General features: G+C 37.6%; 1 protein-coding gene across 1 annotated transcript; it reads left to right on the top strand.

The window, feature by feature from the left end:
- Window positions 1-3,053: 3,053 nt before the first annotated feature.
- Window positions 3,054-25,985, top strand: CIMIP6 (ciliary microtubule inner protein 6). Its single transcript, XM_069493878.1, has 5 exons — window positions 3,054-3,079; window positions 6,641-6,851; window positions 14,269-14,422; window positions 24,534-24,649; window positions 25,617-25,985. The coding sequence occupies exons 1-5, from the start codon at window positions 3,054-3,056 to the stop codon at window positions 25,983-25,985; spliced, it is 876 nt and encodes a 291-aa protein (XP_069349979.1).
- The last annotated feature ends 1,307 nt before the right edge of the window (window positions 25,986-27,292 follow it).

Genomic DNA, 27,292 nt, shown 5'->3' with positions numbered 1-27,292 from the left:
TTGAATTATACTTTGTTGACAAGTATCCAAACTACCTGTCACAAATGAGAAAATTACTCACAAATGCGTGAGTTCATTGATTTTCTTCAGACATAAATTTCCCAATAGAATCACTGTAATTTATACCTGGAAGAGATTATAAAGATTATCTAAAGCTACCTCTTTTTATAAGTAAAAATCTACAGCACAGAGAAGTTTAAGTGTTTCTCCCAAGTCAGATAGTAGCAAAAACACTAATAGCAGTTCAGTGCTTTTTCTGTATACAAAGTCAACAATTACTATAAAATCCATTTTATTATGCAGTACTCTGCAGAGAATGCACCAGAATGATTGGTGCCAAGAATAATTATCAGTATTGAAATTTAACACTTGTGACTATCACTTATATAATGCTGTTATGTGTCATTGTTGTTTTACTCACATTTTTTTCTGTATGTCTTATGTCCCTAACTAGATTGTGATTTCCTTGCAGTAGGTCCAATTTTTTTTTACTCTTTCTCACACCCTTTAATAAATCTTAGACATATAGAACTGCTTAACAGTTGGAAAGAGATTGACATAAATGTATTTTAGACTAATACTATATTGCTCAAAACAGAGGCAAACAATTCTCATCCTGCATGGATTCAGGTGAATTTGTTGGTTTGAGGAGAGAAGATTGAGAAATCACCCTCATTTCTTCTTATCAAGCAGTTGAGACTGTCCCTGAGGGTAGGTGGTTTTAGGAGCTTGAAGAGACTGGTGAAAGCTGTAGGAGCCAAGGGAAAGCTTTCCCTTTGCTGAAGGTTGGCTGAAAATCACTGACAAGAGGCAGATTCATAGGAGAAAAAGCATACAAATTTATTTAATGTGTACGTGAGAGCCTTCAGAATGAAGATGCAATGATATAGGGGAAATTGTCCTTTAGGTTTAGGTTTAAGAAAGTATGGACAGCCATGCAGAAATATGACTGCACAAAAAGAGTACGAGCTAATGCTAATAGACTGAGTGGTGAAATCCAGCAAGGCCTTTCTAGATTCCTCCTGGCCTCTCTGAGCATGCATTCCTTCCTTCTGGACATGGGACAGGACCCTCTCTGGAATGGGGGTTTATGACCTACAGTCAAACAAGCTATGTCAGATAATTTTTTTTATGGCTAGAAATGCAGGGGAAAGTTAGAGTAATGTTTTTAGGTTTTATGGCTGGCTTTGGGGAAAAAGAGGCTATAGTTTCTACCACCCACCTTGAGAAAGAGGGATTCTAGTTTCTATGGCTAGCCTCGGGGAGAATGAGACCAAAAGACAGGAGGGCAGGAAAGGTCAGAGAAGGATGTTTGCTTCTGAAGCTGCTTCTGAGGCCTTCAGACGCTGCTTCTGAGGCCTTCACTTTAGGGTATTGTTCTCTGAGTCCTAACAAGGTTGAAATAGATATTAGAGAGACTGATGAGGGAGTGACTAAGCCTCAAGGACATGTGGCAGCATGTAGATCAAATTGCTCAATAAAAATAATAGGTAATAAGGACCAAGCACTTAATAAGTATCAGGCATTGCCCTCAGTACTCTGTCTTTATTAAATCTAACCTCACAACCACCCTAGGTATTTTCCCCATTTTGTGGATGAAGAAATTGAAGCTCAGAAAGGTTAGATCATTTGCCCAAGTGAACTAGCTAGTAAGCGGCAGAGCCATCATTCAAACATAAGCTCCTAATCGCAGTTTGATGGTTAGGATAAGACCAAGTAAGTATGTGGTATTTAATACAGTGCCTAACAAATGCCTCGTTCCCAAGTGGGAGCACAATAAATGTTAGCTCCTTCTGCTTTCAGGTTTCCAACCCACTCTCCCCATATTTGTTTACCCACCCACTCCTTACTCACCAATCATACACAGACAATCACACATGCACACACACTCCAGTCTTTAACAAAGTCCACACTCAGGTATTTAGGTCACCAGGTGTCAAATCTATTCATATACTCTATTCTTCCTGACAGACTTCAACCCACATACGTAAAGTGAGTCCTAGACCACTCTCTCATCTCTCTCCAAGGTTAAGTCTAAATATACACACTAATACTGACTCTACGAAACGTAGACACATGCAGAGCCCGATAGCAGAATTCAACTCAATAAGGACTTTTTTTCCCCATTATCCAAGGAAATGCATGAGTTACCATGACAGATGCCAAAGACATTTGGCTCCGATAGTGGAAATTGGGAGGCAATGGTGGAATGAGGTAAGAAATTCCAAGGCCAGAAGGTGGACGCAAGTCATCACCGGCTTTTCCCAGGAGCTTGCTCTTTTTGGGTAAGTGTTACATGTACAAGCCCCAACCCGCGGCCTAAGCCACCCGATTCTGAACCCCGCTCAGGCTGGAACAGATGCACACGCCACAGGGAGCCTCATTTGCAGGAGATGAGTGTTCTCTTGCTCTATTTTAATCCTCGCCGCACAGCCAGGGGAAGGTTTTGTCAGAAATGGTGGAAAACTGTGACAGCCAAGCTTTCTCATGCAAAGGCTAGGCAGCCCATGAGCAGGAATCACGACTTGCACAGTATTTAATGTTTCACGAGAAAACAAGTTCCCTTCCTGCCGGCCTGCACTTTTGGAGCCACCTGGGATAGCAGCGGCAGCGCCGGGGCGACGTCCTGGCACCGCCCCCGGCACCGGAGCTGAGGGCCGCGGGGGAGGCTCCGGAAACCGCCCCTAGCTGATCCCCGAGGACCCCATCGGTCCTGGTAAATACCCCTCCCAGCCCTACGCGGGGAAGGGCAAGTTCAAACACAGGATGTAAAGCTTGGGCGTCTACAAACCTAGCCAGCTGCCCCCGCCCACCCTGCTGCGCAGTCGCACACCGCAACAGCCGGCCCCGAGCCAACCGGGGTGACTGCGCCTGCGCATCCCAGGTCCGGTTCCCGCCCCCCACGCCTTTTCCGAGGCAGCGCCTGGAGGCCGCCGTCGCTTAGCAACGCGAGAGTCACAATCGCCTTGCTTTGCGCACCTCTGCCTTGGTAGGGCTGCATTCCTGTTCTTCCTGCGTGCTCCTCGCTGCCTCGTGCCAGGCCGTAGGGGCCCATGAAAGGAGAGGAGGATAAGCAGCAGTAAGTGCTGGGAGTTGGGTTTTTATTTCCCCTTTCGAAAAATATTTTCCTCCTTCAGTGGGAGGGATAGGTGACACCTGAGGGATGGGACCTCAGCACGGACAGTCCAAGCCAAACCTCATACAGTCCCCATGCTACTTCTGATTTCTAGTGGCTGAGCGCTTACAATAATTTGTTAAAACGCCGTTTACTGAGCACATACTGTGTGTCAGGCACTTTACATGCATTGCCTGGCCTAAAATTCTTGAAGCCATCTTGAAATCATCCACTCCTTCTCACACCCTCCACCATGTACCTTATTAGCAAATTCTGTAGGCTTTACCTGTAAAATTATCCAGAATCCACCACTATTCATCACTTCCATTATCACCCCCACCCCGTCCCAAGTACCATCTTCTCTTACCTGGAAGCTGCCATAGTCTTCTAAGTGGTGGCTTTGCAGCTTCCCTTACATCAGTCAGAGTGGTCTTTCTTCATCACGACATCGTAGAATATACGCCAAGGCACCTATAGTGGCCTATGGGGCCTGCACACCGTGCCCCTTCCCCTTCCTTCCTTATTACAGCTATCTTATTACAGCTTGCCCGCCTCTGACAGGACTCTGCTGCAGCACACCGGCCTCCTCCCTCTCATCTCAGTGATTCTCAAAGACTGGCTTCAGACCAGCATCAGCATTGCTAGAAATAAATATCCTTGGGGGTTCCCCGCCCCAGACATACTGAATCAGAAACTCGGAGATGGAGCTAAATACTCTGGGCTAGAACAAGGCATCCAGGTGATTCTGATGTACCCTAAATTTTAAGAACCATTGAACCAAAGTAGTTCAGCTAGTTAAGAGTGATGTGGAGCCAGGGGTTCCTGCTTCCAAATCCTGTATTTTTGTCCCTAGAACACTGGTTCTCAAACTTTGATGTGTATAAGAATCAGCTGAACAGTTGGTTAAAACAGGTTCCTGGGAACCAGCCCCAGAGATTATGATTTAGTAGGTTGAAAGGGGGCCTGGAAACTTGTATTGCCAGCAAGGTCATAATTGATGCCAGGGCAGGTACTCCAGCGTCCACACTTTGAGAAGCACTGTGCTAAGGACGGACACATTTTTGCTGCAAAGCTTTGGCAGTTACAGTTCACTCTGCTGGAATACCCTTCTCTCAAATATCCACTTGGCTCTCTCCCTCCCTTCTTTCTTTTTTCAGTTGCCACCTTCACAATGCAGCCTCCACCCTACCTAAAAATGCATCCTACCTCCCACATACATGCACTCCCTTTTCCCATTCCCTGCTTTATTGTTGTCCTTAGGACTTAACACCATCTAACAGACTGTGTACTGTTTTATTTCTCATCTGTCTTCCCCCACTAGAATGTAAGCTCTGTGAGGGCAGGAATTTTTGTTTGTTTTGTCACTGCTATATCTTCAGTGCCTCCAACACACCTGACATATTTAACTCAATAAATATGTGTTGAAAGAATGAATTATTCCGTGTTATTCTCACATCTATCATGATAGGTATTATTGTCCTTATCATGCAAATAAGGTAATCAAGGCTCAGATATTAAATCGCACAGCTGGGATTTCAGTCCAGGTCTGACTCACTTCAGAGCCCATTAGTATTTTTATCTGTGTTTTCCTTCAGGTAAGAGATTGCTACGGAGTCATGTATTTCCCATTTAGGTATCAATCTATAGCCATTCACATCACAAGTGCTTAATCAAATGAATGCATAAGTATGCAAGCAAATAGCCACAGTCCTTTCTTCAAGGATCTGATTCCAGTACAGGTGTATTGCTGGGTTACAACTATGAGAAACAGGTGTGGAAAAAACTGATGCCAGAAGTCTACAGTGATAAATTAATTGACCCCAAAGTCTCCACCTTTAAATACTTACATCTCTGGAAAGGTAACAGAAAAGGCTTGGAAGTTATTTACACTTTATCGGTAATCAGTTTTCCAAATCCTTTACAGAGAACAATTTTCTTGGGAAGCAGGGAACTAGAATCCAAGGATTCTGAATGTTGTTTTAATGTGTATTGGAGTGACAGTTGAGGGTATACAGCTAAAACAAAGCCAGAGGGGAAGGAAAAAAAAACAATTCCGGCAGATTCACCAGAAATGTGTAAATATTATAATTGACAGTCCATTTACCTTCGATGAATAGGACACTTGTCCAGATGTTAGGTACACAATGATGAATGAAACAATCTACACCTTCATGGAACTTGTTGCCTACTAAAGGATATTTGTAGTGCTTACTAAAAACAAGTAAACAAAAAACTAGGTACATAAACTGTGGTAAGTGTTATAAAAAAAATAGACCAAATACTAAAATAGAGAACACACAGGGTGGTGAGAGGGCGCTCTAGAAAAAGCTTCCAAGGAGATGAGTTTCAATCTGAGACCTAAATATAAGCCAGCTGTGTCGGGGGAGTGGGGAAGGGCTGCCCAGGCAGAGGGAACAGCACGTGCAAATGCCCCAAGGGGAAAAGAGATTAGTGTGTTCCAGGAACTGAAAGAAGGCAGGCTGGCTGCACAAGTGTGGAAAGAGGCTTGAGTGAGGTTAAAGAGATTAGCTGGAGCAGGTTGCACAGGACCTTAGAGCTACAATTGGGAGACAGTATTTTATTGTAAATGCAGAGGAAAGCCCCTCGAGGGTTTTAACTGAAAAAATGACATGATAGAACAGATAGACCTGGCTTTATTCTTAAGGAAGGTAGGGGTTATATTTTAAGAGCTATGTGTAAGCTTAAACAGAACTATCCACTTTATATATTTGAATCTTATTGGCTCACCTTCTGTGGGGTCACAGCTTTGATTTTAACAGCTTCTAATGTAAAAAGTATTCAAATTCATATATTTCATTCTTTATTTTTCAAGTATGTGAAATTTTAAAATACTGCCTTTTATAATGTCTATTTCTCCTCTTTAAAATAAAAACTTGATAAGTTTTTTTAAACATTTTAAAAATGTTTTTTCATTTTAATAATTTTCATTTTTGTAGCAATGTGGTTACTAGAAGCAAAAAGTGATGAAATTGAATTGATTTTTACTGCCTGCTCAGTGGCCTTTTCTTGAAAAGATAAATAATGGTGGTTATTTGGTAGTTTTAAAGTTTGCCAGGTGAGCTTTTAAAATTAAATAGTTTATCCTCATTCAGATGGCTGTTTACTAGGGAAGGGGAGGGGGGAAAGCCATCTCTTGGTAATAAAACCTTAAAGAAGATGAGTTAAGTTTAGCATGTAACTTACCCACATGCATAAATACTGAAACATGATTTGTAAGCATGGTCAAATCACTACTCTTTCTTTACTCCAAGCAAATGAGAGTTGGTGCACTACACTAGTATATTATAATGAGTAATTACTGTTAACACAAATCTCTTTTATATGGTTTAGAATTAAAAGATAACCTCCCAAATTTTAATAGCACAAACGCTTATAACTATTAATAAAGCCTAAATTGTCTTGACTGATGTTTGAAATATATTTAAATCTTATTTTATGTAATTATGTCTCAGTACTGAAATGGTTATTGGGGTGAATGATTTACAATTTAATTATGTTTTTCAGACAGCATAAAATAGAAGATGCTGGTGTAGTGTATGTAACTGAAAAAAAAGAAGAAATCAAACATGAAAAAAACCCTGGAAAAAGCTTACAGCACTCAAAACCATGCATTGGGAGAGGACATGTATATTATGCTAAATTCATTAACACAAATACGAGAACATACAATGAACCAGTTCCCTACATGGATCCCAAAAAAGTGCCAGAAAAGCAGGTTGGACAGATGTTCATTATATATAAATATAGATTTAGATTCAGAAGCCCTTTTGCAGGACAATGTGGTCACAGACTATTTAAAGGATATGACACATCTCAAAGTAGTACTGTTTATAATCTAATAATTACAAGCAGTAACCTGGAACTATTCGGGCAGATAACTTTTGCATACTAACAATATATGTATATACAGGGAAGGAATCTAAATAATCATTTTTCTGAATTGGGTCAGATTATAGCCACTAAGTAGTGCTTAGGAGTTACTAAAGAAGTTTCTTGTATAATATTGTATTTGTGACGTATATTCTAGTATGAAAAATTCCCATTATACTCAGTAATCCAGATACTTTCTGTACAATAATAGCTACCATTTATTAAAAGTACATGAATGCTAGGAATGAGCTAAGTGTTTTATATAAATTATATCCTTTAATCTCTGCAACAATTTCTATGAGGTGTTATTGGAAATAGCTTACAGATGTTATCAAAGTCAAGTCTGTCGAGGTATAATTTACTGTATTAGTTTCCTATTGCTGCTGTTACAAATTACCACAAACTTAAATGCTGGCTTAAAGCAACACAAATTTATTCTCTTACAGTTCTGGAGCTGAGAAGTCCAAAATCAGTCTCACTGGCTATTAGCAGGCCTGGTTCCTTCTGGAGGCTCTAAGGGAGAATCGGTTTCCTTGCCCTTCCCAGATTCTAGAGGCTTCCCACATTCCTTGGCTCACGGCACCTTTTTCTCCAAAGCTAGCAGCACGGCATCTTCAAATCTTTCCCTGACTCTCCTGCCTCCCGCTGATAAGGATCCCTGTGGTTACTCTGGGCCCACTCACATACTTCAGGATAATTTCCCATCTCAAGATCCTTCATCACATCTCCAAAGTCCCTCTACCATCTAAGGTAACATATTCACAGGTTTGGGGATTAAGACATGAAGATCTTTGGGGACAGAGGGAGCATTATTCTGCCTACCACATTTACACAGTAAAATTCACCTTTTTTAGTGTACAGTTCTGTGAGTTTTGGCAAAGGTTTAGTCACGTTACCTACCATAATCAAACTGTGAAACATTCCGTCACCAAGTTCCTCCATGCCCCTTTGTGCTCATCCCCTTCCCCTACCCAACAACCCCTGATCGCTTTTCTATAGTTTTGCCTTTTCCAGAAAGTCATACAAATGGAATTATAAAGCATGTAGCTTTTTGAATCAGTCTTCTTTCTCTCAGAATAATGCATTTGAGATTTATCCATGTTGTTTCATGTATCACTAGTTTATTCTTTTTTGTGGCAACTACACATTTGCTGTGTGAGTTTGGGCAAGTCACTCTTTCTCAGCTTCAGTTTCCTTATCCGTGTAATAAAGATAGTAATTGTCTTTCTCATAGGGTTTTCGTGAGGATCAAAATAGACAAATATTTTTGTCAGGTACTGTTCTAAGCATTAGGGATACAGCAGTGAAAAAAGTAAATGAGAAAAAAAATCTGTCATTAGGTAGCTTATGTTTTAGTGAGGGAATAAATAAAATAAGTAATGAGAATGTTCCATAGTGGTAAGGGCTGCCGTGGAAGCGGGGATGAGGAATGCTGGAGGCAGGGCTGCAGTTTTAAAGAGAAATCTTCACTGAGGTGAAATTTGAGTGAAAGACCCGAGGGAGGGTGAGGTAATGACCACGCAGGGACCTGGCAGAAGAGCATTCATAAGCCACAAAGGAAGCACTCACAAACAAGAGCTCTCAGTGGCAGCAGACTCCAAGTCCACTGCTCTCGGCACAGTTGTGGGGACCGAGGACCCCGCCATCTTCATTCAGCTGAGAGCAGATTCTATGATAGGGGACCTTATATGGTGCTGGGCCCGGTAAGTGTTCAACGGATGGTATTCAAAATATGCCACAGCAGAGGTAATAATAACTTCTCATGTAGGTATTTTCCAGCATGACATTTGGAAAAGGAAGAGCATCTAATTGGTCTCAGACGACTGTGGCAATGTCACCCTCGCCCTACTCCACTTCTTCCCTCGTCCCTGCTATGCATGAGTTAGGTGTAGTTATTTAACTTAACATTTAAATGCAGATTGCTTTTTGTGAGCTCTCTTGGCACTGATAACATCTGTTCTTTTCACAAGACAGCAAGCACACCGTGGCACTGTGTGAGTGTGAGATCATCTCAGGGCAGGAATTCCCTTGGGTAAATATGTTTAGTATTGTGAAGTGTAAACTCTTACGAGGGCAGTCTTAAGGCTATGTCGTTTTATAAAATTGCCCTGGTAGGTGCTCTTGTACCAATTCTTTCAGATTTTAAGGAAATCAATTATTATTGTTAGATCAGACTACACTGGGGGAATAAATTTGGTACAGATATCCAGATGAGTGAAATTCCCATATTTCTTACAAAAGCCAATGAATGACTCTCCTGAGTTCAGGGTTGAATCTAAAAGAAACTGTTAACTAAGCCCATCCTTACATTGGAGATACTAAGGAAAAGAAACTGGTTTAAGAATAGAAATATAAAACATGAAAGTTTAAAAAAATTATTCTCAATGAATTTTCTCTCATTCCTAGTCTGTAGGTGTCTTGAAAAAAAAATAAAGAAAGGAACAAAGGTGTTAGGAGCTGCTATCAGCAAGACTAAGTGAGGGAGTAGTAGTAGAATCATTGTTTATCAGTGCTGGACCTTTAAGAGATGGTGAAAATAAGTTGGAGATGAAGTAGGAGCTCAAGTAAGGGAGGCTGACAGTGAGTACAAATGTGGGGAGTTACAGAGGGAGACTGAAGAGTTAAACGTGTTTCATTTGGGTGTGGAGTGAAGGGAAGGTTGGTTCATGTTTAAAAAACAAAACCAACAAACTTCCAAGTACCCAAGGAGCAGTTAAGAATGCTTATTTCACATTTGTAAACTTTGTTCCTTTATTTAAAATGACAGGTTTCTTTTTAAAGGTTAGCTTGGTTAAGAAAAAAAATTAACTGGTTTATAATAATGCTGGCTTTAGAAAAAAAGTAAAGACAATAAAGTTGCCTAAATATTTTAAATGACATCTGTTGTTTTTTGCATTTTGCTAAGATATCTTTAGAACACAGCACCAGATTGGTTGGTTTTATTTATTTATAAGATTTTTAAGTCAAACTATCACCTATCCACTTCTACCTGGGAACATAAAATTGGGGGTGCTAGAAAAAGTCAAAAGGAGTTTTAGCGCAGTCGTTTCCAAAGAAAAGAAAACTAGTTTGGTTGTTTTGTGTTTTCAAATATTGGTACTTTAAAAGAGATTATACTATGTCAGTATTTTACAAAGTTTATTTTTCAGAGCACTGGCCCTTGCCTACTTGCTTAAAATAAATTTCCAAAGTCAAATATGTTTTAGAAAATTGTATTTTTATATACCTTTCTCAGAGCTTCACAATTCACATTAGAATATGAAGTTTCTGAGAAATCCTGTGATAAACTTGTTTAACTTGGCTTATCTCACTATTTCCTAAATTTGTTTAACTGTGGAAACCTCTTTTGTATAACACCTATTAATATGCTGGAGAACTAGTCTTCCACAGAACACAATTTGGAATTGTTATGGGGGACATTATGAATTGCTTCAAAAGAGATATTTTTTAGCACTCATGGTATTTACAGCAAAATAGAGATGAATTTAGGTACAATGTAACCAATGTGACCTTGCCTGCCCTAGTGTTTGTGATAGAACCCCAATTTTTAAAGCCACTGAGCTCTACCAATAAAATGTGATTGTATGTAGGTTTTATCTGTATTTCCTTGGGAATCCCCAAAGTATGATTTTATATTTCACAAGTGACCACCACCCCCACCAGCTCCCTTGGCCAAGCCATTGTGGCTACTGCCGTGGAGCTCAGCTTACCAACTCTTACACTTCCCCAGGATGCTTCTCTTATTTTTACTACTTCTCCCCTGAGGATTCTCCCTTAGTTTCCCAAAGAATGGAAAATAAGTAATGGTTACTAAAATGCTTCTGAAAGCTCAGGGATAACAGGAGTATAACATAGAGACTGCCTTACAATGGCTTCGAAATGTGACTAAGTGGCCCACAGTGCAACAACCGTCAGGCCTTCTTGGACCAAGGGATTGGGAGGAGCTCCATCATGAGGCATCTCCAGGCATCTTTGACCATGGAGGCCCAGAGACTAATAATCTGGGGCAGGAAAGAAGACAGGCCTTAGACTGGGAGGGAGGACTTCTTCCTCTCTCTTGCTCCAAAGTTTGAGTTAGGAACAACTATCTCTTTAGGCAAAACCCTCTCTACAATCTACCAGGTATGGTCTGTCCCCCAAAGCCTGGACAAAGCCATCACACTTTCCCCAGTTTAAAATAACTCCATGTCACCCCCCGACAATCCAGTGCAAATGATGGTACACAAGGCAGTAATTTTTTGGTAGTTTTTCCCTTCAGTGTAAGTAAAAGATAAAAACAAGCCTCCATCTATCTCCTTCTTTAATCTCATAATCTTTTATGAGCAAATTCTTAGACCAAAAAGGCATGCACATGTTCCATGGGCACATACACACTCTCACTCTTCCAGGAACAAACCATACTTTTCAGGCATAGAAGATTACCCAGCAACAGGAAAGACAATATTTTTTCAACTATAGGATTTCACTCAGATGAAATTTAGAACACTCATCAGAACATTTGCACAAACTACAGGGTCTTAAAGTCACCAATCATACTTTTAGAAAGAAATTGTTCATTATTTGCTTTTATTTGTAAAACTAAAGAGAGCACTTTGGTAAAATTCTCAATTCAAAAGTTTGCTCAAAAGGTGAAATATCTCTGCTTTAAGGATAGCTTTGCATTACACTCCTGTTTAAGAAAAAACTTAAAGTCCACCAGCCATTTCCTAGTGGTTCACTTATCCAGAATCACTTTTCCTGTAACGTAGGTATTAGCAAAAGTTTCTGATCAACAAAAGTAGATGATAAAAAGTATATGCCTTACAATCGTATTATAGGAGAACTTTCTCAGGACACTTATTGCTATGGTTTGAATGTTTGTCTCCTCCAAAACTCATGTTAAAATTTAATTGCCATTTTAACAGTATTAAGAGGTGGAATGTTTAAGAGGTGATTAGGCCATAAGGGCTTCAGTCTCATGAGTGGAATGAATGCCATTATAAAAGGTCAAGTTTGGTCCCTTCTTGCCCTATTTTGGCCCTTCTGTCTTCCACCACATGAGGACAGTGTTCAAGGTGCCATCTTGGAATCAGAATTGCCAAACCCGCCAGCGTCTGGATGTTGGACTTCCCAGCCTCTAGAACTGTGAGCCAATAAATTTATGTTGTTTATAAATTACCCAGTCTAACTTATTCTGTTATAGTAGCACAAAACAAACTAAGACACTTACTTAGGGCCTCTTTATTTTTACTTTGGAAATAATTTAATTAAGTTTGTGCTTATTTGATTTTGCATTCCACAGCAGATTTGATATAGCAATGCAGCACAGAAATTAGGGGTATGCACAGAGAGGTGGGGGGCTGAACTGTGGCAGTGCTGCTGCCTGCTAATAACATACCTTTGGGAAGTTACTTAATCTGGCAGTTTTCTCATCTGTAAAGTGGATTCACCTACCTCATAGAATTGTGTTGAAATTAAGTGAGAAAAAGCCTATAAATCCTAATCCCAGGGCATAATGAGCACTATCAGAATTGTGGAGTGGAGTGGAGGAGCGCTGCCAGAAGCAGGCGCTCTGACAACAGCAAGACGTGACTATTTTCAGCCAGATAGTGAAAAGACACCATCTGTTTGGTAATCTGTTCTAGAATTTTCCTAGGATCTATATCAAGTAGTCTTAATTTTTTTTTAATTCACCTTTTAGCCCATTCTGAAAAATGGGGCATTAGCTGATCTATTCTCCAAAATTTCCTAGTTTCTAAATTTCTGTGATCTCTGCAGAAATTACCCCTGGTTACAATTGCCTATTGTTCCATTGCTCCTGGTTACAATTTGTCATTGGCCTAAAAACTGGCACTCATTTAAAATGACAAAGTGAGGTCTAACTCTCTCATCAGCTATTCAGGGCTTAGTTCTCTCTTTGGTACATATTCATCCCATCTTTTTCAGTATGAAGGTAATTTCCTCTAACAACCTAAAGTTGAGTAGTTCTGACTTTCAGCTCAAATTGTTAGTCTTTCCGTGATTTCTTGCTACAAACACTTCTTTTTCCAGAAAATCTTATTTTTGCTGCCTTTGGCATGTGTCATGAATTTCTTCTATTTCTAAGCTTCTTGACAATCTTCTGACAAGTTGTCTCCATTGATTTTATTTTGAATTTGATATTGTGCACCTCTTTTATACATGCCTGTCTTTTAAACTAAGCTCATTTGAGAGCTGACTCCCTATCCAGCCACGTGGATTTCTTTAGTTGCCTCTTCCTTTTTGTATCAATGTAGCTTCAATTGTATTGTCAGAATTTTACTTATGAGAACCACATATTCATCCCCATTGAATCATATTTTAAAAGTCATTGACTATGGAATCAGAGTTGATTTTTTTTAAAGACAGACCTGCTTCGTTATAACCCAAGGTAGGCGTTTGATTATACTGAAGGTTACTTTCATTCCCTGATCATAACCAAGAACTCCTAGGTGTCACAAGTTTCTCTTACTTCTACCTGATCAGCCAGTTTTAAAATTTTTGATCAGAATTAAGTGGAACAACGGTTCTCCTCACTGCTTTCTCAACTTCTGAAAGATCAAATTATACATGATAATGAAGAATCCATCAGTTCTCCCTTTCTTGAGTACTGAGGTCTTATACCAAAAATTCAGTAACGTTTCAGATATTTCCCCTTAGAACAAAGTTTATCAAACTGAGTCATTAGTGAATTAGAAATCAATGTGAGCTATAATCAATATATAGTAAGAAGTATTTTGTGAAACTTGTGTTTCAGTTTTATGTATGTGTAGCATTATGTACCCTTGCATGACATAAAATATATTTCACTGTGTTGGTCATGGACTAAAACCTCTGAAACCATTTTAGATGATAATACATTATCTGTATTGTCATGATGAAAAGTATAGGATATAATTTTTACATTAAATCATGTTTAATATTATATACATATACATACATGTGCACATATAATAAAATTGTAATACAAAACAGAAACCCAACTGTTTTGTTGACTTCTATTACTCTAGCTATTGGTAGCTTAAGAATTTAACAGTTGTATTTTAGCTAAAAAATATATGATAGCTCATTTTTAGGTGCCTTTTAAGAAATTAAGTCTTGTGCAAAGACATTTATCCCTAGATTTCAGAACTATATTTTAGTACTAGAATATCCAACAACTCATTGAGTTGAATTACTGAAGACTCATAGACATCAAGAAACACATGTAAATGTCCTGCAATATCCAATTTTGTGTTTCTGTTTTTTTTTTTTTTTTTACAAAGGGTGACTGGTGGTCACATGGTAAAGCACTGGAACCTGCCTTCCGACCACGTTATGACACTAAGAGCACCCAGAGGACTGATTTCCAAAAACCAACATGTCCATTGGTTTTGCCAGTCAAGCACAGCAAGATGCAAAAGCCTTCTTGTGGAATAGGTAAGGTTAGCAGTGGTGAAACCTCTTTTTATTATCTCAGGTTTCTGCTCTCAAATTAAGATGTATTAGATGTGCTGACACCTCCTGAAAAAAAAATTACTTCTCAACAGGAGTTGAAAATGTATGTACAGCAAGCGCAACCTTTGAAAAGTTTATCTCTTCCTCGTGGACAACTTGTCTTCAAACATTTTTAATATAATGTAATGAAAATTGAACCAATCATTAATAACACCAGCCTCCAAGTTAGAAACTTAGTAGCATTCTGTTCATTGTTGTTGCCACCAAATTTTAATAATTATAACTATTAAAATGGTAGGTGACAATAAATGGCAATATCTCTAAAAGTGCACTCTGAGGAACACAAGTTTTATATGACATTTGCAGATACTGCTCAAAAGAACAAGTGAAGTGGTCAAATAAGTTTTGCAGAAAATGAACTTGAAAAAGTCAAACAGATTTTTTTTTTTTTTTTGCTGTATAACTCTCAAAATTCTTATTCAAAATATAAGCATGATGAATTTCCAAGAAGGGGAATGAACAATGCTGCGTTTCCCCACTTATTGATATCACACATGACTGGTGTCCCCCAAAACGTTATTTAGGAAATACTGTTACATAAACTATTAAATAAAACATTTTCAGACTTAAAATTGATTTTACCTAACAATGTCACTATAATAAACTAAGTCACTTTTTATTCAAGTTGTATCTGTTTCTTAACCTACATCCTAGTCATCTCTCTCTCTGGAATAGGATTTAGCAAGTGCAGGATCAAGTCAAAACAAAACTACAGTTACTCAGCACCCACTCTGATCCTCGCCTCATACAAAAGTTCATAAGCTAAACTTCAAATAAGCCACTGTAAAATATGACAGTGGACAACAAAGGATTGCTTTTAAAGATTGAGAGTTTCTTACTTACTTTTAGCCTTTGGCTTCTGTGATTTGGTCAGTCTAGTTAAGGATACAAAGGGCAGCTAGATTGAAGGTCAGGATTTAGAAAATGGTCATATTCAGCATGATTTCTACCTCAAGGGAGGTAGTTAATTAAGAGGGCTAACTATCAGATAATCTGTAACAATGACCGCTCCTTTAGAAAGACAATAAAGTTTCTGTTTCTGATTCAGGATAGCAGACTGAGCACAAACATCCAAATTCCTTGCTTCTCAAGACCCTATTACTATAAACAGGAGCAAAGCAATAAACCCATAAAGTGAAGAGAATGGAAAAAAGAACTGAATGTGGGAAAGAATGGAACCCCACTGATGGATAAAAGAGAAGAAGCAATACCTAGAAGAAGTTGCAGCAAAGAAGAGACAGTCTCCCTGGCAAAAGCCCTGGCTGCGCTGTGGTCTCAGCAGGCACAGCAGAAGGCAAGAATGAAAGGGGGTAGGGGGAGTCAGAAAGTTACTTGGAAATCTGTCTCTTAAATAGCAGCTCCAGTCATGAGCAAGCCACCCTATCCCAACATTAAGACAACTAGAGCACAGTGCCTTAGCCAGATGTCAACTACCACATCAATTATTTTGGTAAATAAAGCTGGTCATCTTCCTATGCTTAATTATGAATGGCCAACCAAAGATTAGAATCATGCCAGTTAAAAAAATGGTTTGGAGTATAAAGGCAAAGAAATATCACAGAGCATAATACAATAACAAAATAAAAAACCTAGACAATATGAGAGGAAAAAAAGCAAAATGGAGGACCAGTTTGGGAGACCCAACTTTTCTGGAGCTCCAAAAAAACAAACAAACAAAAAAAAAACAAAGAGTGAAAATGAAGGCAAGAGAATCATTAAAACATTTCCTAAGCACATACTATTTGCCAGACACTTTATGGAACTTTCTAAATATTAATTCATTTAATTTTCATATGATGCTATGCAGTATAATAGTGTACTAACACCATTAATATTCTCATTTTTCAGATAAAATGTGGGGAGGCAAAATTTTACCTTTATCCTCTTAGGGCTTTTGGCTGGGCCTGAGAATTAAACTGACACAAAGATCAACAGGAGAAAAGCTTATAAATTTTGTTGAATGCAAGTTTTATGTAGCAGGGGAGTCTTCACAAGGAAATGAAGACCCAAAAACACAGAGTTGAACATTACATACTGAATTGGACTAAGAGTAGTCAATTGTGAAAATGTGACAAGACAGAAGCTTGGGTTAGGGTAATTGGGTAGAGAGGTGACAGGAAGATAAGGGTTAGTTTAACCAGGTTGGTTTGTACAGATTTTCCTCAGCCTCAAATTCTTGTGCTTGGTGATAAGAATGATTCTTTCTGGGACAGGGAAGACATCTTTCACACGGAAATGTCATCTCCTATTTTTAAAAAATAGAAGGAAGGTCAGAATGTTTTTCTTGCATCTGCTGTTTTTCAAGTGCGTTTAACTCAATATAGTCAATATGCTAGAGCAGCATATTTTGGGGTGGTGTGTTTTGAACCCCTTCAAAAGCGAGCATGGAGTTTAAACAACTTGCCTAAGGCTACGTGGTGAATAATTGGTATCTGAACCCAAAGAGCCCGATTCCAGCACCTGCACTCATAATCACTACTCTACACAGCCTCTAAAATAAGAAGAAAGTTTCCCTATATAAAAGGCATTGAAAGAACCTACTGAGTGCTTCCGAGTATGAAGGGAAAAAAGATACAAATCTACACATTGTTATGAAGTTGCAAAACAGCAATCAGAAAAAGAAGATTCTAAAAGTTTCCAAAAAGGAAAAGAAAAATAAGTGACCATCTATGGAATAAGAATCAATATGGAAAAAAAAAAAGAATCAATATGGAATCAAGCAGCACTGATGCAAGGGCACAATAGAACAATGGAGTTAATGTCTTTAAAGTTCTCAGGGGAAATAATTTAACCTAGAAAAGAGGATTATTTGGCATGGATACTATTAATAGAACCTTTTTTTTTTTTTCATTTGGCACTGGGCACTGGACCCAGTGAGAGGAAAATGAAGTCCTAGCACAATATTTAGCCCTTAAGTGAACAAAATTCATGTAATTAGGTAATATTATAAATGTCATTTAGTAGCTTTCAACTTTTAGGCTCAATCTATAAACACAATATGAAAAGTTTAAAGGTAATTACAGAACAGAATGTATGTTAGCAGCTTTAATAAGAAAAGTAAATACACAGTTGATAGAAGATGGGAAGTAGAAGAAGAGAAGGATACTAATATCATTATCTAACATATGGGTTATCAAGAGCTACTGCCCAGTGTGGATGAAACAAGGAATAGAAGTTTAAGGCTAAAGGTCAAAGGAACCAGTATAAGAACCAGATGTATCTCTCTAACCCTGGCCTCTTCACTGAGCTTCAAGCTCACATATCCAACCACCCACTTAACGTCTTCTTGTGGATAGGTAATCACTTTTCAAACTTGATATGGCTAGAATAAAACATTTCATTTCCACCATGCAAACCTATCCCCTGCCAATCTTCCAATCTCAGTGACTACCTCCTCTATTCCCCCAGATGCTGAAGTTTTGATAACCTAGAAGTCATTCTAAAACTCTCCTCTTTCTCTCCCCCTCTACATTCAATCCATCAGCAAATCTTGACACCTCTATCTCCAAAATATATCCCAAACCTATTCCTTTCCATCTTCACTGTGACCAGTGTAATGCAGCCACCATCATCCTGCTGCCTTTCTTCCTCCTCTCAGGTGTTTTCCACATCATGATCAGAAGGGTCTTTTCAAAACACAAAATCATGTCATTATCCTCCTTTGGATTTTCCAGTTACTTCTTACATTTTTACTAGAATAAATTTCAAATTCCTCACCATGGCCTGCATGGCCCCTTTTGATCTTCCAAATCTACCTACTTTATCTTGTTGTTCATAATATGTGGATTTAGAGAAGGGGCATACATTAATAACTCAGATCAGGGAGGTGGTGATGCTCTCTGGAAGTCATGCTTCTTTCTAAACCCATTTATGTCTGTGTACTTGTTAGTGTATTTCCATAATTTAATTACATATTCTTGTAAATTAACACCTGAATATGAAAAGAAAACAGTTGTTTCTATAAAATTTTCAAAGTTGAATGTCCAAAGACTTGATAAAAGATCAATCACTAACTTTAAAAAAAATACCAATTAGTTGTGGGCAAAATAACTAGAAAAGAGGAGCTGGAGTGAATTTTTGAAACCTTGAAGGATTCTGCACTCATTTTGCTTCAAGTGTGTCTTTATGTTTTCATTCTGTGTTAAAGAAACAGAAAGTGGAAAGATGGTTGTACAAGAAACACAAAGTGGAATTCCAATCAGTGGATACTGCCTTAAAGAAAGTGGCTTGGCACTCCAATAAAAATTTGGTGAATGAACTAGTTAAATGAACATATGTACATATGGTATATGATTCTTTGGTTTGACTTTTTTGGTTAACTAACCAGTCCTTTTTGCACAAGGAGCAGTTGCTTCTACTCAAGTTGAAGGGATATAGAAGAGTGGTGGAAGATGACACTGGCAAGATGGGCTTTGTTCTAGGTTGATCAGGCAGGACCCAGCCATTTCGTAAGGGATCCCCCCAAATCAGGGTCTGTAGATCTGTTCAGCTAGTTAATTTTCCCTGGGAGGAATTCTCCAAACCACTACCTGGGGTGAAGGACAGAAAGTCCGGGAGTCACTCAAACAATCCTCTGTTTGCAATTTCACCTTGTACCTACCCCATGCTCCCTGCCTCAGAGGTATCTGATGCTTCCCAATTCCAGAGCCTTCCTGGAAGGCTGAGGCGTGAAATGGCTCAATTTTTACCACATCCCCATCCCCACAGCATTTAGCTTCCAGTTTTCTGTGGTCTACTCGAGTCAATTGCCACTTACCTATCTGCTTTCCAAATCTGTACACATTTCGCTCTCATTTAGTGCTTTTTCTCCTTAAGTGTATAAGCCGTCTTAATGTCTTTACTGTCACTGTACTGGAGGCTTGGGAAGGAATAGGGGAAATGCACACGTTGAATTTACCACGTTTAACTGGAAATCACAGTAACTCTATCACCATCAACACTCTCCTTGGAATTTAATATTGGTTCAGTACTTAGTGTTGTTTGATCCCGGGCCTATTACTTCAATTTTATCATCTTGTTTTGCTCAATTTATGAAATGGCAATAATAATTCCTACTTTGCAGGATTGTTATGAGAAATGAATAACATGTAAAGTGCCTACCACAGGGTTTGGTACATGGTAGACAATAAATGATAGCTATTTCTATTATTAATTATTGCATTGTACTAAGTTTGGTGTTGGGTTGAACTGTAGCTTTGGGACCTGGCATGGTGTCTCTCTCTCTCTCTTCTCTTTCTGTTTGTTCTTTTATTGGTATTCTCATTGCTAAGTTCGTTATTGTATCCTAGGGCCTAGTATAATGCTTAGAGTCAATATATATTTATTGATTAGTTGGATGATAATTATATATTATTCAACAGATTAATTTAAAGTCATAATGTAATTTAAACTAACATATACAACACAATATAGGCCTGTAATTTATTCATATTTTAGGTGGTATTTGGGTACTGGATGAAAAATGACTTTAAAAATACATATTTTAAGGTAGCATTTTAAAATATGTATATAAACTACTCTGTATGTGCCAGCTTTTTAATATAAGCATACAAACATAGAAAAATGTGCACATAAACATGCACTAATACCAATTAAAAGTCATAGTCATTCTGTTCCATCAGCCCACTTCATTACGCCTGGTCTTTGGCATTTCAGCAATGTCATCTTGCGCTGACAATTCAAAGTGCCCTTTATGTCTTGTACCACTACACAGTTTGCTGGCTGCCATCCACAGGCAGTTAACAAATGGCTGTGCTCCATTGTGTCTGAGTCGCTGTAAGAATAAGTGTTCACATTTGGTTTTCTATAATAAAACTTTATAAATGGGAAAGGCTGATCTAATTTGTGAGGAGGATATTTTATACTTAAACAAAACTTTGGCTGTTTACCAACTACGTGATATTTTAATGTTCCTTTGAATTGCAAATTCAGATACTGTGGTAAAATTCATTTTTTAAAATAGGTTTTAGTTTGTGTTGCTTCTTTTACACCAAGGTCGAGTATAACAATAATTTCTTACTCCGGTTATGTTGTTACTTTTTTCTTTTACTATATTTTGAAAATCTATACTATTATTTTTACATTAATAATCTTTTTATGTAAGATCAAAATAAACACCATCAAGAAGAATGGGGCTTAAGAGAAAAATATTACCGATGAGTGTTTTTTAAGCAGATATAAAAAGTTAAGAAAAGAAAATTTCTCAAAGTAAAACTGCTATGTTCTCACCAATATAAGGAGCAAATTGTGTGTTTGAATAAATCCTGGCTTTGTTGACAAAATATAAATGGCTAGATACCAACTTGTTTAGAAAATTCTTATTTTAATTAGATCAAGTTTCCAAGATACAGAGAGTGGATTTCAAACATTCTTCATGGACTTTGCCTTATTTTTTGTAGTTCTCATCTAACAAGGCTTCTTGCAAGTAATTACTTTGGGCACAATTTGAATTCTTAAGTAGAATAACCACTAAGAACCTGAATATCTTCTTTGATGTTTTCACACTTAGATATTCCTCACCATTGTGAGCTTCTCTAAAAGTCTCGTATGTTTGTATAAATGAACATAGTTGGTATGTCTAATTTTAATAAAGGTAGTGTCTGGGTAAGGAATTTCTCTCTGCAATAGTTCAGATTACTTTCCTCTTCCTTTATTAGTTCCCATGAAGAAATGAATGCTTTTCTAAGTTATTATTTTTCAGATTCTGGGAGATTCTAGATCACTATATAAAAGATGATTCATTTTAATATAATTGACTTCCGTCTCAGGTATTTCTGTTTCAGTTATCTGCATGACAAGACACCTCAAATTTAGTTGCTTACAGCAACAATTATCCTGTTTGCTCAAGGATCTGCAATCTGGACTAGGTTCAGCTGGGTAGATCTTCGTGTGGTCTTGGTGGTGGTCATTTACGTGGCTGCATTCAGCTGGCAGGTGGTCTGAGGACTGGACTCAGCTGGAATGACTGGGCAAGCAATGATCTTCTCAAGGCAACTAAAGCTTTTGGGTTTCTCACTGTGGTTTTTTTAAAGTTCATCAGATTCATGCTTCCTTCTCCCTTCCATAGTTTTCCCTTTGTCAGGATACAAAAGAGCTGGTCCCTTGCTAACTTTGAAGACTCTGCATAATAATTTGATCTGCACATCCTAGAGACTTTATAAACATTCTCTTCAATCCTCACAATTCTGAAAGCAAATTACTATTATTCCCATTTTAAAGAGAAGGAAATTGCTCAATGAAGTTGAGTGATTTTTTTTCAAAGTCACACAGCTAAGCAATATGGTAGAGATAGAGTTTGAAAACATGTCTATTTTATCCCCAAACCCATGCTTTGGATACTTTATTAACCCCACCTGATTAATGCTTAAATTTAGAGCTGCTTCATGTTTATCCAAGAAGTTATCAAACTGTGTTTCTGAACACACGAATGATCTCTGAGCTGGACCACGCTATTGATCCAAAAAATGCTAGTCTTTTCCCACTTGGTGGAAAAAAATAAGTTATTGATAGACTTTTCAGTGTCATAATTATTAAATCTTTGCACTGCTGTTCTTTGTGTGCTAGCAAGTCCTAAATAAAAGGCAATGATTAAGGAGAAAATAAGTTTTGAGTAGCTGATTTCAATTAGAAATCAAGAAAATATTATGTTAACTTTTTTTCCCTGCTAATTGGGAAAACATTGCCATTTTCTATCACGCAATGTAAAAATATTTGAATACTCATTCTTGCTAGTAAAATTAGTTTATATCAATGTCTGAATATTGAATTCATAAGTGCTTAATAAGTGTAAATTTAGTACCATTTTTCTTTCTTATGTATTCCTCCCAATGTTAAATGTATAATTTTATTTTATTTTTTAACAGTTGACATATGTATATGGTACAAATTAATATACAGTGAAAAATAAATACAATTCTCTCCACCTCTGTCCTCAGTCCTTCAATTCTCTTATCCTACAGTAACCACCGTTAACCAGTTTCTTGTACATCATTCCATAAATAGGTTTACATGAACTCATATGTGCATTTTTTTAAGGAAGAAATTTTTTTATTTGATATAATTTTACCTCACTAAACTTTTTTGATTGTCAGCAAGAGTACTAGAAGTTGCTCTGATTATTTAAATCAGCGGTCCCCAACCTTTTTGCCACCAGGGACTGGTTTCATGGAAGACAATGTGATGGTTTCAGGATGATTCAAAGTGATTTATTATGCACTGTATTTCTATTATTAGATCATAATATATAATGAAATAATTATACAACTCACCATAACACAACCTCTTTGCTAATGATCATCTGTATTTGCAGCTGCTGCCCAGTGCTAGCATCACAGCCTCACTTCTACCTCAGATCATCAGGCATTAGATTCTCATAAGGCATGTGCCACCTAGATCCCTCAGATGCACAGTTTACAGTAGGGTTCGTACTCCTATGAGAAGCTAATGCCGTGCTGATCTGATAGGAGACGAAGCTCAGGCGGTGATGTGAACGATGGGGAGCAGCTGTAAATACAGAGGAAGTTTCACTAGCTCACCCACCGCTCACCTCTGGCTGTGCGGCCCAGGTTCGTAACAGGCCACAGAAATGTACTGGACCATGGCCCAGAGGTTGGGGACCACGGCTTTAAATAATCTTGTCTGCTGAAAGTAAAACTAAAGTGAGTTTTTAAAATTATTTAAAATGTTAAATGTATGTGGCATAGAGAGACCAATATAATAAACTCACATATATATATATATATATATATATGTGCTCATCACCCAGATTGAAAGGTTATTTAAAAGTGATTTTTAAAGAGTTTAATACTCATGATAGTCTTGCAAAGTATCAGAACCTCTGTCATTGGATGAGGTAAAAAGAATTATGTGTTCAACTATAATTGCAGCAGCCCTCAGAGTCTTCCAATTCATTGTTAATGCTAGCTGGAAGTAACTTCAACACAGAATATCTTGTCCATTGCCTTAACCAGTTGGCCATAACTACAGATTCAGCATAGAATTTCTCATATTCTTTCTAGTACTAAAAAATAAGTTGACAAATAAATTATATTTATGCTTTCCCTAAAACTTATTTGTATCTGTGTAAAAAGCATATCTAACAGATTTTTGCCTGTAATCCTAGCACTCTGGGAGGCTGAGGCAGGTGGATCATGTGAGCTCAGGAGTGCGAGACCAGCCTGGGCAAGAGCAAGACCCCGTCTCTACTAAAAATAGAAAGAAATTATCTGGACAACCAAAAATATATATAGAAAAAATTAGCCGGCATGGTGGCGCATGTCTGTAGTCCCAGCTACTTGGTAGGCTGAGGCAGTAGGATTGCTTGAGCCCAGGAGTTTGAGGTTGCTGTGAGCTAGGCTAATGCCACGGCACTCTAGGCTGGGCAAGAGAGTGAGACTCTGTCTCAAAAAAATAAATAAATAAATAAATTTTTAAAAAAAGCACATCTAACAGATTTTTAAAGACAAATAGACTTTTAGTATTATTATATTAATATTAATACTAATTTAATATTAGTTTTTAAAAATTCCATGTGTAGGGCTAATTTGGTTGTTTTGATTTAGTTCTTTATATGGAGAAAGAATGGTGAATCCATTATATTTATTATGTAGATGTGTGTAAATAATCTTGCATACTTAAAGAATTTGGTTTCATTAGCGTTTTTATTTTGTATTTATTTATTTATTTTGAGGCAGGGTCTTCGTCTGTCACTCAGGCTGTCACCCAACCTTGACCTCCCTGGCTCAAGTGATCCTTCTGCCTCAACCTCCCCACTACACCTGGGTAATTTTTTTTTTTTTTTATTTTTTGTAGAGATAGGATCTCACTGTATTGCCCAGGCTGGTCTTGAACTCCTGGACTCAAGTGATTCTCCCACCTTGGCCTCCCAAAGTGCTCGGATTACAGGCATGAGGCACTGCACCTGGCCTTGTTAGTATCTTTTATAAAGCATGAATATTATGAATACTGATTATATTTCCTTATACAAATCTAATTTTTGTCCTGACTTTGCAAAATCTTTTTTTTTTGTTGTTAGTTCCACTTGCCTTTCCTGATGCATCAGCAGAACTTCAAAACAGTTTTGTAGAATGCATCTCTTTTATTCATCAATACGATGCCAGGAAAACGCCTAATGAGCCCATCCGAGGAAAGGTGAGACAATGTTTAGAATTATTTATTTAATACTTTAGGACAGAATAGACTTACAATAGAACTTTAAGCCTTTTCACATCATAATCATCTTTCTAAGTTTATTTAAACAAACTAACATAGTTATTAGTAAGGATAGAATCTCAGCCACATGCCATAGTAAAACTAAGGAATGATATCATAATTTGAATCAGTCTTTAGAATTTGGTTTACTTAAATTATTGAAATCATTTGTGTAAGATAATATCAAAGCATAGCCAGGCACGGTGATTCGTGCCTGTAGTCTTAGCTACTGGTGAGGCTGAGGTGGGAGGATGACTTGAGCCCAGGAATTCAAGTCCAGCCTGGGCAACATAGTGAGACCCTATATTTAAAAAAATAATAATGATAATATCAAAGCAGTTTGATAAACTTTTTTATATGCTTAATGTACATGAGTGGCAGGGAGATACTTAGAAAGTTTATGAAGCCAAATAGAAATGTAATTGTCAATTATTGGATTTTTCCAACTACAGATGTTTGCTTTCATATTTCATTATTAGTAAGCCTTTTGTTGGAACTAATAGACATTTGGGATGCAATCATAAATCCTCAGGTCTGTGAACTGTAGTTTCTGTTGTATTCATCAAAACTCATAAGGCAAGAAATCAAATTTTATATGACTAGTCTTATAAAACCAAAGGATAGAAAAGTTGAGGATGGGAGATAATGAGATGCTGCTTCTTTGACATTCTGCTTTTTTTCCCTTCCTGTTCACATCCTGGTGCACCCTATTTTATAATTTAAAAAAGGTTAACCAATAATTATCATGGTGGTATCTGGCTTTGGACTAAGGTGACAGCCAGTAAAGAGGCAGAGAATAAGTGCCTGGATCCCTAGAACTTGAGCTAACCCATGAACTCGGTTCACAGCTGCATCTTCCAGCAATTTGTGTTCCCCTGGTTAATGTCAACTTTGTTTTCCTTTCCAGAGACATGGAGCTTTTGTGCAGAGAGAGATAAAACCAGGGAGTAGGCCAATAGTTCCTAAGGGAACAGAGGTATTATTGAATGCTCCGGGGTCATGTTCATCAGAACAGTCCAAAAAAACACAGAGAGGAAATTCAGCGGAAAGCAAAATGATCTCACCAGGTCTCTGCCGACAAAATTCCCAAGAGCTGTTAGAGACTAAAACTCACTTATCAGAAACAGACGTCAGACAGGCAGCCAAGGCATGCCCCAGCAGTCCTGAGAGCAGGGAGAAGACTGCAGCCATCTCTCAAACAACTGTAGGAGATGCTCTTCTTACTAGGCATGAGCCTTTAAATCCACCAATAAAAAATCAGGATAAATCGGGATAAATTACCTTCTTTAGATAAAAATATAATCCCTGGAATATGGAGAAATTTCATAATCATCACACAAGGCCTCACATTTGCTCTTTTTGTTATCAATAATCTCAGAACATACAATTTACATAAACTGGAAAAAGGAAAAAAGCAATTAAAATACACCCAAATTTTAAGAGTTGTCTCCAGTGAGTGATAGATTGAGACATTATTGCTATGTCACATTACTTACAATAAAACACAACTTTGGCACAAAAATGAACATACTTAACAAATATAAGAAAAGTTCTAGAAGAGAGGCCCTATTAGACAGTCATGAGTTGCAGCTCTGGAATCAAACAAAGTGGAGTTGGAATGTTGGCTTCACTTCATACAAGCCATGTGACCTTGGTGTTATTTAACTTCTCTAGACTTCAGTTTTCTTATCTGTAAAATTAGGAAAATAGCAACTTCATAGGAAAATAGCAAGATTATTGACCATGAAGATTATGCATATTGATCAATAAGTGATCAATGTAATCACATCATCACTATTAGTATAATTAAATTTCAATTTAAGGATAATATTCCCTTATAAATTTAAATTTTCCTCCTTATTCTAAAACTTAGAATTCCTCCATATATAATCAAAAGTGTGAAAATCTAAAAACATTTCTGCTAGTGCAAGATGTGCATGCAAACACACACACATTTAATTCAAAGAAATAGGTATACTTAGAATATTAAAATACTTTCTAAATTGTTTTCTATTTTATTTAGATCATTTCTAGCATTAACTCAACCTTTGCTTTTTGAGTAAGTTTGGTAAGAATTAATTGCACCAGCTATTCTAATTTTGTATATTTGATGTGTTACAATGTGTCCAATATAAGATACATTATATCCCATACAAGTAGAAATGGGTGGAGTATTCCTTTGCTGTAAAGAGTATTTACAAATTTCCGTGGGAATACTCATATATCAGTTGTTCACTATTATCTGCAGCATTGATAAGACTACAGCTAAGAAATGTAAATAGACTGCAAAAGAACAAATGTCATTACTATATATATTTGTGTGTTGGGAACTTTTAGTTCTTACAACATGGCAGATTAAGGCTAATAGTGAACCCCGTTGCATTACAAACACCTTGAAATGTTGAATAAGATGGAACACCAAACAAATATACAGCCAAGCTCACAAAACAGAAAAACCCTCATATTTCAAAATAGGGAACTCACTTATTTGTGTATTAATGTATATCTTGAAGATCTTTCCTTGTCAACACATGTAGACTCTCTCATTATTTTAATAGCTTCATAGTCCTCCATAGTATAGAT

This window comes from Eulemur rufifrons, chromosome 19, assembly GCF_041146395.1.
Source record: "Eulemur rufifrons isolate Redbay chromosome 19, OSU_ERuf_1, whole genome shotgun sequence".
In the NCBI taxonomy this organism is placed as follows: Eukaryota; Metazoa; Chordata; class Mammalia; order Primates; family Lemuridae; genus Eulemur; species Eulemur rufifrons.
Note: the sequence above shows the minus strand (reverse complement) of the source record. Positions and strands in the feature narration are given on the sequence as shown.